The sequence below is a fragment of the Rhinatrema bivittatum genome, unplaced genomic scaffold, assembly GCF_901001135.1.
Source record: "Rhinatrema bivittatum unplaced genomic scaffold, aRhiBiv1.1, whole genome shotgun sequence".
In the NCBI taxonomy this organism is placed as follows: domain Eukaryota; kingdom Metazoa; phylum Chordata; class Amphibia; order Gymnophiona; family Rhinatrematidae; genus Rhinatrema; species Rhinatrema bivittatum.
In genome coordinates this window covers 164722-181652 of record NW_021820713.1, presented here as the reverse complement: position 1 = coordinate 181652, position 16931 = coordinate 164722, and the positions used below count along the sequence as shown (strand labels likewise).

The following is a 16931-nucleotide window of genomic DNA, read 5'->3' as shown; positions in this document are numbered from 1 at the left end:
AAAACCTATTTCAAGGCAAGTAAAGATTTGTAATCTGGCTAACTTAGCTGCCATCTACATCTCCAAAAGTACTTTGTGCTACTAAAGAAATGGCTGGGTCAAAAGATCACACTGACCTCAGTCATTATTTGACCTTGGTTCGTTCTTCCTAGCCACATAGGATGGAGACTACAATTTTTGATGCAGTCTTTTGGGTAAGACATTCTTTCACCAATTTCTTCTCCTTTCCTAAGAGAGAGCAATACTGGATGGGTTCAGTTAGAAAGCCCTGATTTTAAGAACAGAATCTCTTCTGAACGCCGAGATTCACTCTGAAAGCTGCCAAGATCTACATCAGCTGTCAAGAGCAGAGCACTTCAAATTCCATCAAGATTTAAAGCTACGCAGCTGAACAAAACTAACAGCTTACAGGAGCCCCTCTGTTAAACATAAAAACTTTATTGATAATAATAATAGCCATCCTCATCATAATAAATAATGAATTAAGCTGTCAATAACATTCTGGCACTGTATAAAATTATATTAAGATGCTTAACAAGATGTACCAGTGGCATAAATATATACAACACAGATCATGAAATACATTTTAAATTACCAGAGTCAGCAGTTGTGTTTTTAATGAAGACGTTATAATAAATAGTAATGTTAAATATTTACAATAACAGAAAAAAAGGAATCAGTAGATAAACATGTAAACCTTCAATCAAACACACACACACAACCATACACACATGTATAAACATATGCAAACATACCCAGGAAATTTTAAGAAACCTTCATTGAATAACATACAGAGGTGTCCTTATTTATTATGACATAATATTTTTTAGCATGCTGAGGTGATATGTTGACTGAAACATTAAAAAAAAAAAAATGTTTGGTTCCCGAAGGAGGATCAGACCTCTCATGAGCAATCCAGATATAGAGAAAAGTACAACAAAAATCTGTTATGTGTCCTAGGCTCTCTCATTTGGCTTCAGCTTGAGGAAAGGAAGCAGTGCTGGTTATATACAGCTGATGTGTGCAGAGCATATGCACGGAGAGGGCGTGTGGCAGTGAAGAATGTAGAGAATGTGATGGGGGGAGGACAGGGAAGTGTGGAGCAGGCTCAGCGTTTCATGGAGTGCCCGGGATGTGGGACACTTTTCTGTGCCATTCTGGCCAGGCAATAGAAAGACGTGCTTTGCAGTTTTCAGCTTGAAGGTTTAAAGGCCTAAGTGACGGTACAGCCCTGAAGCACCTTTATTTTTTGCAGGGACTGTTAAATGGTGTATATTGTGCTTGGGTGGTGATGGTGGGGGTCATGGATATGTTGTGGATGGAAGATGTCTTACATTCCCTTACAGGCTGGCTGAGGCTTGAAAACTCGTGTCTAATGAGCCTTGAGTTGGATTTGAGTCTAGGTCTTCCAAGCTGAAGGCCTGTTTTCAAACCCTCTCCTTAGATACATGACTATTCTCTGGCTGAAACAAAACAGGAACGCCCTTCTCTGCTCGCCAATACCCAATAACCTGAACTATGGGGATGAATAATGGCAAAGGATAGTTTTGGAGTCTCACTTCAATTGAAAAATGTGACAGAGGTGCTCACCAGGATGGGTTGGGAAGAACATTTAATGGTTACAGGGTCTATTCATTATCTATATATAAAACCATTTTTAAACTACAGTTTTTGAATATCATTCACTAAAATCCTAATAAAAGCAATATAATGTCATCACAACAGTGGACAAAAAAAAAAGGTCTCAGTTCTAGGCTAGTAATGCTTTCATTTGGTTCTGCACAGCCCAACTTGGTATCCTTGAGTCTCACCTAGCGGATCAACTACCACTCCCAAAGAAATTAATTTCTGTTCCAGTGAAATAACTGAATTCAAACATGATCTTTGAAGAGTGGTTACAAGTAGAAGTAAAAGGTCTCCTACAGAGTGACTGCTGCTGCATTTAATTGGCTCAGAAATGATCCTCTCATAATATTCCAAACTTACAACAAATATAGCATAAAAACACAAAAGCCATAAGCTCCTGTAACCGTACCTTATGGGTGTCTGGAGGCAGATTTTAGCATTCTCTGCGTACTGATATTTGCTAGGTAATTTGATTTCATTACCAACTCTTCCACGGCTCTTACTGGTCTATGCTAACTTGGGTCACTAAAGCTTGAGGGCACCCCACTTTTAAAAATTAAACTAGGATTGCTATTTTGAAGGGAGTGTGTTTCATGGAAGGGAGAATCTGGAAGACATTACTATCCCTATAAGTTAGCACGAAGGTGAAAAGGATAAACTCCTCCAGCCTGTGGCCTCTTCAGTAACTGATGCACCGTCACCCACCCACCCATTGCCTGGGACCCGGAACCCTCTCTGATGGTGAATGGGCTTGGAATGTCCATAAGATAATAAGATGGGCTTACAAAAGAATGTGTGGGGAAGGGGACCACATCGCCTTTCACCTCTGGATGTCTGAAAACTCAGCTGGTTCGTCAGCATGGTCACTGATCCCAAGCATCACTTTGGAGCCCTGGCCACCGGCTTTGACCCGGGCATGGACATTGATTGGAACAGTGATCTCTTTCTCCTCCTCTCCCCTGACGGTTTTGGAAACCTCTCTCCTATTCTCTGGCTGAAAGCCCAGTTCCACCTCACTTCTGAAGGCCTGGTCTGGTTCTCCGTATTTTCTTTCAGGGGCGACAGTGGCGGTCATCATGGGGACACCTTGTATGGATGAGGTACAGAAGCTGAGGATGTAACAAAGACTACCCCAGTTCTGTTCACACTGGGCTTGCACACTTCTAATAATGGCTTCTTTCACTTCTTTCCCGCAGGTCAGCAAAATGTTCACCAAATCTACATATGGCCTACAGGGAGAACAGAAAAACATGATAAAATTGTTTTAGGGTGGTTGAAAACAGGAAAAATTACAATCACTTGTACCTTTAATGTACGTGACAAACATACTGCAATTATAGTAAAGACTCTTGTCACTGAAATTAATCAGCAAGGTCTTGGGTGACAGGATAGGAAGGGAGAGTAAAAGAAATCAAGGACTATGGAGAGCATTAAAGATGGTGAACAGGCTTAATAGGAACAAGTGTGTTTGTGTTAAAAAATGCAAAACCCCCAACCGGTATTACTTGGTGCTATAAAAGGACAGAGCTACACGAGAAGACGCAGCAGAACAGTGGCATTTTTCCCCACAGGCATTTGGTGGAGCTGATGAAGGAGCTAAGAGATACCAAGACCGCACGCCTCAGAATGCAGAAAAAACACAGATGGCTGGGCTATGTCACCTGGGATATGCTGACAGGTATGGATTCCCATAAGTCACTCTGAGAAGATTAGAATAGTGTTTTGTGAGAGGGAGTCATTTTAATGACAGTGCCGTGGACTATTCAAAGTAACAGATTACAAGATATTTATGGTTGCTTTTCTGTCACAGTATTTGCACTTGGTACGGGTGCATTTCAACAAAGAACTATCAGCTATTTAAGAAATACTTCCAGTAGGGATCAGTGTGCAGTCCGTCTGCACAGGCACAGCAAAGTAAGCCGTGTTTCTTGATGGCATGCACGTGCACTCACACAGCTACAGACACAAAGGGCTGCACATAAAGTGCTACGCTGTGCTACTCTAGTGTAACTACTAACTACAAATTGTGCTGACTGTGCAGAGTTAAGTGCTCCTCCTGAAAAAGGGGAAAACTAGCAGTGCAGGATGTAAGCAGGACAAAGCAGTCTACTTTTTCCAAGCAGTGATGCAAACAGGAGCCGAATCATCTTCATTGCTCAGGAAGGAAATTAAACTTGCAGAACCCCATATGCTCTTTATAATCTAAAACCAGTATCAGGCCTAAGCATTGTTATAATGAGGATGCCTACTATGGGACAGCCTTATATTGGATAGGGTGCTGGGCTCCATGGCCCTTGATCTGACCCAGCACTGTACTGATGCGGGGATCAAGGTTCCTTTGTGAACGCCCAAGATCTTGTGGTTCTTGAAGCTGCAACCAAGTGGAACGGCCATAAAGTGCATTAGTGACAGCCAACGTGCTGGAACGTTTGGCCATTTGTTATGCTGATAAATGGCAGACGTTACAGGCAGCTTTGCAGACCCAGTGCATTTAACTGGTGATCTTGTTTTGCTGCCTGCCAAGATGCATAAAACCTATAAAATGAGACTTAAGAACCTAAATATGTATGAGCAAGATGAGAGAGAGATGACTTAGACATTCAAATAACAAAGTTAAGAATGAAGAAGCAGCAAACATGTTTTAGAGCAAGGGGGGTCATAACACACAGCTGAAATATTTCTCCACAGAGAAGCTACTGCATACATGGAACGTCTCCCACTAGCAGCGGCGGAAGCCAAAACAGCAAAAAAATTCAAGAATGCCTGGAATAAGCTCAGAGGATCCTGAGACACGAGGACAAAACCTGAGGCTGGGGGGGGGGAAGTGCTACGATATTGCATCAGGTCCTTATCTGCTCTCATTTTCTGTGGTTTGCACAACTGGGAAATTTTAGGGCCAGAGGATCCTGCCTGAGGTAGAAATAGTGGGATAGTGCTGTGCTAGTGCTCTGATGGTCCTTTCAAGAGGAGCCTTCATGTAATCATTCGATAGTTGGTTGCACAATTTGTTTGCTCGGGGGAATTTTATTTTCTTCAGGATTAAAATAAACAATTTTCTGACTAAAAAAAGATGTAATTTGGGATCAGAATTAAGGATCTGCAAACTTGTGCAGAAACCTCTGCCACTGCAGAAAGTCTGTCCAGTTCTTAAATTTAGCCCCTTTGGGCTTTTCACACAAGTTTTTTTTGCTGTCCCAGGTTTAAGTGAACAAACAAGCTGTAGGTGAGACCTTTTTATTGGAGTAACTTAAAAGGTATCACCTGCAACTCATCAGTTGCCATCTTCAAGTGAAGATGGCAAGCCTGCCACTTTATTCATAAACTGCAGGAAAGAGCCGGAGATGCACATTGGGTCTATGCAATATTTTCCTTAGTGCCTTTCCCTCTCTCTCTGGTTGCTGCAGGCTCCTGTCAGATCTGAGCTTTGATTCAAGCAGCCATTGATACACTGGACGTTACGGGATGCCCCTGCCCCTGGATTCCCATATGGACCCTTGCCCCTTTTCCTAATGCTGTAAGTCTGGCACCTTACACACAGCTGCCAGCATTTAAAATTCTTATGAGAAAATGGGCAACACCTCTGCACCGAGGGGATGGAGAAAGTGAATGGTGGTGGATTTCTTGGTGAAGTCAGAAGGGAGAGCTGGTTGCTCTGATTTCATACATCGGCCGGTGGACTCACTTCTGACTCTGCCAGAAAGTCTTGCATTCCAGGCAGATGGTAGGGAATTTGCCAGTCTTGCTTTGCTGCCTAGCACTGTGGGTAATTTGGTACTTACTCGTGTAGCAAGAGGTCCTTAAAATGGATCATCTCCACAATGACCTGAACGTTCTCCTTCGCTGCAGAGCAGAGGTTGTGCTTCAGGTAGCATTCCCTCTGTAACTGCAACACCATCTCCTTAATGGTAGGACATTTCCGGCTGATGCAGCTGAACTTGTGCCTCAGTCCGTGAGCCTTGCACCTCAGAGCGTCTTTAATGAAGGATTTCCCCTGAGAGAAGGAGACACAGAGGCCATGAGTGATCTTCCTGTACCAGAACCATGACACCTCAGTATTTCAGATAGAACATTATTTAAGATGATTAGCCCTTTCTGTCTTGTTTCATGAGTGTGGGCATCAGGTTTTTTTCTAAAATTATTCTGCTTTTTCTCAAGTGAGTATGGCCCTTGCAGCTAAACGTTAGCAGTAAAGAACCTTATGTTACATTTCTTCTGAAAAGGAATAGTGTCTTATCAATATTTCATCTGTAAATGGCACCCCAAGCAGACATTTCCAACCAAAATATTTCATGTTTTAGTGCTGTCATTAGGCACTGCTCATTTGACGTGCAGTACTGTTCAGTTTTGGAATCCTTACTGTGGGCAAGGCACTGCATAAAGAGAGGGCCAGCTTACCCTGAGCTCAGCAGGGCCAGCCAGAGGCCAGCACACTGATGTGCACAGACTGTGGGCCTTAGTCAAAAAAGCTGTTTTACCAAAGGCACAGAATGGGGGGAAATCTTTTTTTTGAATAAGACCCATTGTGTTTTACCAAAAATAACCCAACATGCCTGGACCCTGCTTTCAACAATATAGAAAATTTGTAAGAAGTAATCCTAGGCAAACCTGGCCAGGCTTGACTCTGTCCGTGATGGGCAACCAAGTATGAGCCAAAAACCGAACATATGCTCAGCCATGAGGCCTCGTGATATAGCCAGAAAACCGGAACCAAAATAAAACCGCATTCAAGGTTAGCAATGCAGAGTAGTTCATGGGCTCCCAAACCTGGAAGAGGCTATTCTGACTGGCTCGACTGTGTCTGTGAATGTTTTGACTGAGGCAGTGAAGCGTTCCATTAGCCATCTTGGGCCTGTAGAAAGCTCTTGGCATTGCAGGCTGGGATACTGTACACTTGCTTGAGAGGCTCTCCAGCGGGCATTAGCTACTATTATGAGTTACAATATATAAGGTAATTTATTTTTTGTTCTGATGGTTGCAGCATGGGACACATGCTCTTATATTCTAGCTTGTCTAACTTGAATGGGTAGGTGATACCTAAACAGAGAGAAAAGGAGGAGGAGGTGACAGAATTGTCCTGGTCTAGTCTTCCTGGGTCACTGCTTTGTGCCAGAGATTCTCTTGGTGTGTGGCATTGGCAAGATTCAGATGGGCAGAGCAGAAACCTACTGAGACACCTTGAAACGTCCACAAAATAAAATAATAGACAAGAAAACACAAATCAGGGCATAATTCTCTCTGATCGAGGGAAAAAAAAGTTACATGATTGAGTAATGTATTGTGTCTTTCTCAGTCTAGAGTGTATGGCACACTAATGCATGCTATAAAATCCCATTACACCAGGCCGTTTGAATTCAGGAAATTATGCCAAAAACGTCAAGGTCAGAGCAAATGCCATTTCTGTTTGCTCCTCTCTGCATATGCAGGTTTACAAGCTCTAACAGGATGTTTCAATGATGTATCAATGGCCTGGGGAGCCAGCGAAGGCAGCAAACTTAATCCTAGCAGGCTTGTCTGAGGACTCGTGCTCGTGGCCGGGTCGGAGCCAAAGGCTACATTAATGGAGCAGATTGTGTGCAGCTGCCTGGTCTGCTTTCTGAAAGGCAAAGAATGTAAAAATAATCAAACCCAAAGCTGGCGAAATGTGACATTCGCAGAGAGAGACCCTTTCTTCTTTCTGTGGTTGAAAGCATGGTATGGATGAACCCAGAATAGCACTGGGAAAGATTTAGTTCATGAGGCTTTTGCTGTTATGTAAAAAAAAAAAAAAAAAAGTTAATTTTTTTTTTTTAATAAATGTATGGATTAAAGATCAAGAGATACTGGAAAATATCACCCAAGAGATCTGGAAGGCTTGGAACCAGTGGCCAGGCACAGGACTGCTGCTTCCATTAGGCAAACTAGGCAGGTGCCTAGAGCACCAACATTTTGGGGGGACTCCAAAGCCCAGCAATGCCAGGTCCAGTACCAGCAGAGGCTGGAAGAGGAGGGTGCCTGACCCAAGGGCACCAGATAGCCCTGCAGGCTCGGTCTTTCTCTCCTTCCCTGGCACGTGCGGGGCTTTTACCTGGGCATCGAACTTGCCGGCGTTGTGCAGAAAGGTCATGCAGATCTCGTGCAAGCCCCGGATCTCACAGGAATTGTTCTCAAAGCACTCGAAAACGCCACATCCCACGTCGCCGGCGCTCACCAGGCAGTGCTTGATCTCCACTAGAAGAGAGAGAGGCAGCGCGCGGTGAGGCAGGGGCCAAGAAGGCAGCGCGCGCGCTGAGGCAGGGGGGGACGAAGGAAGGCAGCGCGCGCGCTGAGGCGGAGGGCAGGAAGGCAGCGCGCGCGGTGAGGCGGAGGGGGGGGGACACGCAGGAAGGCAGCGCGCGCGGTGAGGAAGGGGGGGACACGCAGGAAGGCAGCGCGCGTGGTGAGACGGGGGGGGGGACACGCAGGAAGGCAGCGCGCGCGGTGAGGCAGCGCGCGCCGAAGCCTGGAAGGAAAGGGTCCCCTTCTGGCAGAGGGCGAGCGCAGCCGTTTCTTGGCTCGGGGCTGGCAGCTGGATTTAGTGCTGGGGTTGGCAGTTCCCTGGATCACATGCGCCCTCCCTGAGGGACATTCCGGCACTGAAGCATCCACGGGGCACAAAAAAAAAAAAAGGCAATCGCATGCACTAAAGGTGGAAAGGGAGTCCTGTGCTGTGCCCCCTCCCCAGGCGTTTTCTTTCCCTTGCTCCGAGAGGAGTCCCGGCCAGAAGTTGCTCCCCCGCGATCGATGCCTCCCGCTGTCCTCCCATCCGTGCCTTCTGCCCCAGCACGTGCTCGGCGGCGGCGGTGCCGTGCGGGATCCGGCGCGCTCACCTCCCTCCTCTGCCAGCCTTGCAATGCGAGCTCCCCCCGCACCCCCGCACGTGCATCTCCTGGGCCGATTCACCCACCTGAGTTCTGCAGGGACAGGCGGCCTTTCTGCTGCTGCTGCTGCTGCTGCGAGCCGCTCTTCTCCCTTTCCTGGGGCGCCTCGGGCAGATCGGTGGCCTCGGTGCCCCGAGCCGGCGCAAAGCTGGCCAGGGCCAGCGCCAGAGCCATGGCGAGTGCCGCCCTCATCGCCCCTGCAGAAGTTGCCCGCGCTGTGCTGGGAGCGCCCGGCGAGCTGTCCCGAGGCGGCGCTGCAAGTGACCGCGCGCGGCCCGGGATGCGCCCTCAAATAAGCCCCGGGCTGTCACATGAATGAAGGAGTCAGGCAGGTGGTGTCCTCGGCGCCGACCAATCGGAGGCGCCGGCCCCTTTGACAGCCCGCCGCGTGGGCGGGGCCTCCTTCAAACTACTACGCCGGAGAGCGCGCGCCGGCGCCTGCGCCTGCGCCTGCACGGGCGGCGGCGCGAGCCGCGTGGGGAGCTCTGCCTGCTCTGCTCTCCTTGTATTCCTTGCTCGATAACCTAAGGGGCACGCGGCCAGGGCTGTGCGAGCAGGTGCCGAGATGAAATCCTGATAAGAGAAGGCTGGCGGATCAGACTGTAAGCTCTGCGGAGCAGGGACTGCCTGCACTGCAAACCAGGGGGAGTTGAAAGGAACCCGGTGCAGACTCCTGTGTTTTTCTTTCTTTCGGCTTGGATTCCTAACTTCCTCCCGGTGCAAGATTTACTTAGGGAGTTTAGTCAGAGAGTGGCGTGCATACGTTTACTGGGACTAAGCAGAGTCCTCCCGTTGAGGTAGGGTTGGGCAGAGCCCTAGCCAGGCCATTTAGCACCTATGGCCAAGGGACAGAGTGCGCCCCCACCCTGAACACGTTTATGCAAAGAATGTAAGAAACTGGCAAGGGGGGCAGAGTTTTGTTCCACCTCCCTCCCAGCCAAAAAAGATCTTCTGTTACCCCTGTTCAACAGTCTGCACATAACATTTCCAAAAAACCTCTGCACACAAAGCAGCAGGTAGTTTTGCTGGGATAATTTTCAAAGGGGCGTAGGCAGGCGCTTTCCCTTTGAGAATGTGCATAATTTATGTGGCTGTTACTACATTTCCCCCATAATGATTAATAAATACACTTCCAAATAACTATTGTGAAATGATATTGCTACAGTCATAAAGCAAAGTTTGCATTTATCTAAATTGTTTTCAATGTTTTTTCCTAATTGCTAGAAATTGAATGTAACAAGGAGATCTGAATGTTTATTATTCTTATTATTTGTAAATAAACAATGTTTTGGAAGCCTTTTATGTCCAAGTATAAGATTCCTATAATCACTGAACACTTTGGGCAGAAAAGGTGATTTCAATCCACCGTTTCCAACTGCCATGTTCAGGTTTAAATGCATCCACCAGAAAACAACTTGCAGGTATCCCAGCCCATGGCTACTGCTGATCAACCGTCTGCTTTAGCCGTTTGGTGCTGCATCTTTCTAGATGGCAACTATTCAAGGGCATTGGCCAGGAATTGATGCACCCCATCCCAAATCCATGTGGACACCTGCAAGTCACTCTCTTGCATTTGTAAAGAGAAGGAAGTCTCGCCAAGCCAGACTCCCTTTCCCTTTCAGGCCATGTTTCTGCCATCTACTGGCGGAAAGCCCTGCCTGGGAGGTGAGTGATTGCTTGTAATTCCAGGCGGATGCTTCATCACCCAGCCAAGAAGAGGGAGCAGGCGAGGCACCCCCATTCTGCCCCTTCCCTTCAGGGATCCATTGCCCTCAGCCATCAGCTGCACTCCTGGTAGGGCCCGTACCAAACGTTCCCCCCCCCCCCCCCCCTCACTGGGCGATTTTCCTTAGCAGGGAACCCAGTGCTGCCTTCATCTTATCCCTAAGGCTGACGTCTTCCTTCCATGCGATTCTTTGATACTTTTTTGATCTTTACAAGAGCTCTACAGCACAGGCACTGCATCTTGTCGGATACAGACAGGGCATAAGGTGCTTCAGGAGAACCCGCCCCACAAAAGCCAGCCATATGGCCCTTTCCAAGCACAATTAAAAATTAGGCATTTATAATAACAGAGTGTACCTGAAAAAGGACATTCAAAGTATACTCTTCTGAGGTAAAAATTGCACTTACAACAAAATGTATTTGGTGAGGATCTGTGTGATCTGCATGAGTGACCTAGGGGAGGCATTCTGATAATGTGAAGGGATCTATAGCAGCCTCACTTGTTCCATTTTTCTATTAGCAGGTGTATTGGTGTTTTAGAGCCTGGGCTTGTCTTTTTGTAGGTAGGATTGTTACTGTTTCATTATGGGAGATTTACTATATTGTAATTGTAATTTAGTTTACTCTTGGCTTCCCTAGGGCCAAGCCTGCACCTAACATGCATTACAATAGGGTTCCAAGATTTGTTTTGGGTTTTTTTTGCAGGGTTTTCTGGTTGGGGCTTCACAGCAGTGCATGTAAATAGAATATACAGAATAAAAGGAACATAAAACAGAAATAGAAACATGGAGACCCAAACTGAACAGAAAACTGCTACAAGCCAGACTCTATATAGAGTGCAACAATGGAAAAACAGAAACATCACTATTCCTCATAAAATGAGGAAATAAAAAAAATGTAAAACCATATTGATAAAAAGAATAATCACACACACAGTCCCTTCTCTCACTCACACAAATGCACTCCCGCTCACTCAATCTGGGCCTCGCTTTCTCTGTACCTTTAGCTGCTGGTAGGATGGGCTCAGCCAGTGGATCCACTGAGCCTTTTCTTCTATATTCTTCATCTGCCAGCAGGATGGGTTATGCCATTACCCTCATCAGGTTTCTCCTTTCTTCAGCCACCGGCAGGATGGGTTCTGCCAGCAGCCTTACCGGGCCTTTCTTCTGTTTCTTGTCCACCAGTGGGAGGGACTCTGCTGATTGCCCCAAGGGGTCTCTGCTTCTCTGTTCTTCAGCTGCCAGTGGGATAGGCTCCGCTGAGGGCAAGGCCGGGTGATTTTGTGACCCCCAAGAGTGGGTGCTATAGGTGGCTGCCTAGTTCATGTAATGGAAGCACTGTCCCTGTGCCTACAGCTCCAAATTCTAAAAGAGCCCAAACTCCGGGGCTCCCTCTAATGCTCTCTGATTTCTGTCCTTGGGAGGGACCAGGAACATGAAATCTGGCCCTGCATGGCATGGTGTGTTACTGCAGGTTTTAAAGGGCTTAGACCTCACTGATTCCCAGATGACTTGAGTTGTGAGCTGTGCCTTGGTCTGTAATATAGAACTAGACTGGAATGTTTATTTCCTGCTCAGATTGCTCCACTTATCTGCTCTTTCTATAACAATGGGGACGGGCAGTGTTTCATTTTGTACACCTCCACTGTAACTCAAGTTTAAACAGGGGTGGGCTCCAAGGCTGAGCTTGAGCCCTGCCAGTGCAATTTTGTCCACAGCTAGGAATACTGTGGTGAGGGGTCTGGAACTGTGGTTTGCCCATCAGAAGGATCTGTACTCACCAAGGGCCCAATTCAAGCATTTCATAGCCTCATAATAGCACTTCAGAAAATTTGGAATTTATAATCCTGATTCAGAGATTTTACAGTGACTAAGTCGATGTGAATTGGGTCCTAAAGGTTTGCTTTAACTCCGTGTATTCATGGATCTGATTTGGTTTTATCTCAGAATTTTCTGGGATGCTCACCTCTTAGCCATAAGACTAGTAGGGAGTGGAATACAGTAGAAGGGCTAAAACGCTGTGGCTTTAACATCCAGAATGATCTGGAGGTAGGCATCATGTACGCAAGGGCAGTGCATGTCATTTAGGGCTATAATTTAGCACATTATTTTACCAGATCTCACATTAACTTTAGTAGCACTGGAACCCTAATATGAGGGATGTTTCTACTATTTACAAAAAAATCTTTATTAACTGCTGGATAGAATATGGGTGATGATAAACGTTACTGCTGGGTCCAGTTTGCAAGCAGGAAAGACAGAAGAATAGTGTACAAATGCTGACCTTTTTTGGTGGGCTGCTAAGAAAAGGTGAAATGGCTGGAAAAGAGCCTGAATGAGGAGTCAGATTCTGTCTCTGAAGAAGGAAGATGTCATCCCTTCAGGAAATAAGACTGGTTTGGAAGATTTCGAAAGACGAGAAATCCTGCAGAACACCTTCAGTGCTTACAGCGATAGCAACTTACGATGGAGATAAAAGGTTTGACTCAGTATTTGCTTAAGGACTTAGCTATGTTTTAAGTGCAGAAGTCCTGGTGTAAGACTCAGGCTGCTCATTAAAAAGATAGGATTGGAAGAAGGTACGGGGCCATATTTCACGGGAGTGGGGGAGCTCATCAGGAATCCGAGGACGCATCCTTGACCAGCAAACGGAGCAGTCTGTGATGTTGTACGTTATTTAATATTGTATGCTGCTTTGAGAAACCTTCTGCAGGCCAGGGAAGCAGTTTCTAAATCTTTCTAAAAATAAATAAATAAAGTGCTGACTTCATTACTAGAACGGGAATAAAGCTTTGTCACAGATTTCTCGTTCCTGGGCACAGAAAGGGGCCTTATGATAGTCCCAGAGCCTGATGCTTAAATTTGTTTTAACAGGAAACTTTTATTTCAACTGGAGCTGCCCAGTGGCCCAGTTTCCTGAAGTCAACTTTTGGCATTCCCCGGATTCTGCTTTCACATCCCCAGTGCACTGTGGTATTTGTGGTCCTTCATCTTCTATTGGGCAGCAGCACCGCAGATACCAAGATGCATGGAGATGTCAAAAAGCCAGGGTTGGCTTAGAGTCTTCCTGTAGGAATGGAGTCACCTGCTGTGGCTGTCCCTGTCCTTCTGAGGATTGGCCCTGAGGAGACCAGAGTCCCTTCTTTTAAAAGAAGAGCTTGAAGTGGTTATGCATCAGACTTGCCTGGACTGAGTGCCAAAAATGCCATGTGTTAGGGAGTCTATAAAGGGAAAAGATGTTCCCAATGACTGCTGAAGTAGTTAATTTTCTAAGGTGCTGTAAGCTTTATAGCTTCCATAAAACTGAGAAGATGCAGAGTGGACAGAACCCACCCATCCTAAGAACATGAACATCTTGCTTCCGATAAAAAATGTGGTGAATCAGGAGCCCCTTTTAACTAACCTGTCGGAAGCAGACATGTTCACACCTGAATTTCAAACAGTTTGCTAGAATTATTCATTCTCTATTAACTTAGAGCTTAATGTTAATGCATGCATGGGTTTTATTATTAAGAAAACATTTTATTTTAGTACAATTAATGCAGCGTAGAGAATGTAAATCAGGTTCGCAGGGGTATAATTAATACTGGTCAGTGACTCTAATCTCACTCAGCATAGAACAGCCCTCTGCTTTCTACTCTAGTTTGTCCCCTTCCAGAGAGGAGCTATGCTGCTCTGTAATCTAACCTTTCCCTAGCTGTCCTTCAGGGAAAAAGGGGAGGGATGAGAGTGTGAAGGTGGAGGGGGGAAGAGCAAGAGACACTCACTGCTCCCTCCCTCCCAGAGAACAGGAGGAGGTGGTGCGAATCTGGAGCAGACAGAAAAGAGAAAAGCTACTCTGCTCCCTATTCCAGCCCTCCCGTCCACGAGGAGAGAGAGAGAGAGAGAGAGAGAGTGTGTGTGTGTGTGTGTGAGTGTGTCAGTGTGTCAGGGAAAGGATAGTACAAGTATTACATTGGTTAGTACGTTTGTATTGTTGTATACTATAATAGCACCGGCTGCACCAGAAGAACGTGCCAAAGTGACTTCACTTTGGCATCAGCCTCCAGGCAGATGGTGCCATTTTTAAAGGACAATGCAAAAAAAAAAAAAAAAAGAGTCCAGTGTAGCCCCAAACAAAGCAATATATACCCAAGACAGGAATACAACAAAAGTGTATAAAGTGGTAAACCCAGCAGTAATAAAATATGTGTGTATATATAAGTTTTATATATCAAACCAAATTGTTATATATATAACAATTTCGCCAAGCTTTCCCATGATCATTCTGCTTTAGGAACTTTACAACTTAAACCTGCCTGGCAATATACGTAGCTAAGCCCTCTTATACCCAGAATGGTTGTCTCTCTTTCCTTCTCTTTCTTCTATTCCCAAGTTTGATCTCCTTGTTAAATGTAACTTTGCCTCTTCTGAATGTTCTATTGTTAAATGGTTGCTAAGAGTGTTTACCCCCTAGTTCCATGTAAACCAATTTGATATGACATCCGTCATGAAGGTCGGTATATAAAAGAATTAAATAAATAAATAAACACAGTGAGATGTAAGGTGTCAGCTAGCCTGTCGGTGTGTCCAGCATGGCATGGACCACCTGGTCAGTTCGATCATCCATCTTGTTTACCAAAACCAATTTTTGGAAAAATGTCTAAATACCTTTAAAAACATAAAACACACAACAGTCTAGGATTCCATTCAACAAGCCCAACACAGCCACTGCTTCCTCAGAGGCTAAATCATCAAAACCTCTACAGACTGTTGATGTTTCTTCTCTTGAAATCAGCTAGTAGATCCGTACAAACAGTCACTTGTCTACCTAATTTAACACCTCACTAACCACCACTGATGCAAGACATTTTATCTATCTATTTATTTAAAGAATTTATTATCCTCTCACATAGCAGTTAGTTTGAGGGGAAATACAATTTAAAAACAAACATAATCAACAACAAAGTTGCAGCAATGGCAATAGGTCACAACAACACAAAACTTGCCCTGTACATCAACTAAAGTGAGTGCAATGGTTCCTGTTTAAATGCCTGTGCAAATAAGTATGTTTTGAGAGTATTTTTAAAAGATATTGAACATTCCATTGATTGCAAATTTTATGGAAAAGATTTCCAGGATAGAGATCCAGCAACTGTGATAACTCTTTCTTTAGTGATATCCAGATGTGTCGACTTGGCAGATGGACTTCAAGAAGATGATGATATTAATAAACATGTAGGTTTATAAACTTGCAGTATTGCATGCATTCATAAGCTGGTATCACTATGTAAAATAGAAGACAGCTCGAATTGCACTCGTCATTTAATTGGTAGCCAATGTAGAGCTGATAAGACCGGGGTTATGTGGTTAAGATCCATATAGCAGCATTTTGTACTAGTTGTAATGGGTGTAATGTTCACTGGGAGGCCTGAGTACAGAGAGTTCCAATAATCCAGACCCACCAAGACCAATGCTTGAGGCTGAAGTAATGGTCTTAGCTGTCTCAGCATTTGTAAGTTATAGAATGATAATTTACCAACTACTTTGATATGTGGGATCAAGGATAGACTGGGCTCAGTCACTACCCTTAAACTGAAGACTTGTTGAACAATTGGAATGTTGTGAGCACTAAAATGAAACACAGAGGGAATATTGGATAGTAGAAACTTACTAAGAATAATCACTTCTGTTTTATCAATGCTCAACATTAATCTATTTTGAAATAACCAGCTTTTAACCAAATTTAGACAGAGACACAAATTTAAAGGTCTCAGTCCAGGAAGAAGTGTAAGGAACAAAATACTCAATGTCATCAGCATAAACTTTGTAGTATATGCCAAGACATGCCAAGATCTTACATAGGGGAAGATGTAAATGTTGAATAAGGTTGCTGATAGGGAAGAGTCCTGAGGAACCCCAGTGGTTAGAGCAATCCAGTTGGAAACATGATTTCTGATTCTAATATGTTGAGTACAACCAGACAAATAAAAGGAAAAGTAGTTGAATACTGTACGCACTATCCGAAATGATTGCATAGGCACCAAGAGAATCTTGTGACAAAGGGTATCGAAAGTTATTGAAGCCAACATGACTAGTCACAATGGTATGTACTTCTGTAAATAGGTCAGTCATTAATTAATGCCCATGAAAATGCAGTCCTGATTTATTCATGAAGTCAAGTTCTTGAAAAAGATCTTTCTCTAGTGGTGGTTTAGGTTTGATAATGCATTCCATGACGAAGGTGCTGTTTTGCAACTTCATAATGCCAGGATAACCTTCTTTCTTTGTCTAACGGAGGCACAAGTTTTAGCACTGGCAAGCATGTGTGATGTTACTGGGCATTTAATTGAAAAACTTGATTGCTTTTGACCCCCATTCAAACTATGTTTTGGCCTGAAAACTCTATTGTTGTTTTGCATTATGAAACTTGGCACTGCTACTTCTACCCCCTACATAATTCAGTTGATAGAAGATGCTGGTTAAGGTGTAGGAATTTTGGGTGGTTGATTGTGAAATAGCAAAGCAAATGAAGGAGCAGTACTGGCTCCCAACTGTGCAATGCTACATAACAAACAGCTCTTCAGAAGATTTACATCCTACGTTTTCAAAGTGTAAGGGTGTTTAGTTGATTCTGCAATGCTACGTGCTACGAAGATGCACTGGATTATAAATGTATTTGCATACAATCCATGCACGCTTCATT

General features: G+C 44.7%; 1 protein-coding gene and 1 long non-coding RNA gene across 2 annotated transcripts in view; one reads left to right on the top strand and one right to left on the bottom strand.

Moving 5' to 3' along the window:
- LOC115081994 overlaps nucleotides 1–16931 on the top strand; it is a 146581-nt gene that overhangs the window by 26124 nt on the left and 103526 nt on the right. The gene's annotated exons all lie outside the window — the stretch shown is intronic.
- On the bottom strand, nucleotides 416–8818 carry LOC115081993 (stanniocalcin-2-like). Its single transcript, XM_029586253.1, has 4 exons — nucleotides 8549–8818; nucleotides 7691–7833; nucleotides 5406–5617; nucleotides 416–2855 (listed from the first exon to the last, which is right to left on the bottom strand). The coding sequence occupies exons 1-4, from the start codon at nucleotides 8712–8714 to the stop codon at nucleotides 2447–2449; spliced, it is 930 nt and encodes a 309-aa protein (XP_029442113.1). The 5' UTR covers nucleotides 8715–8818; the 3' UTR covers nucleotides 416–2446.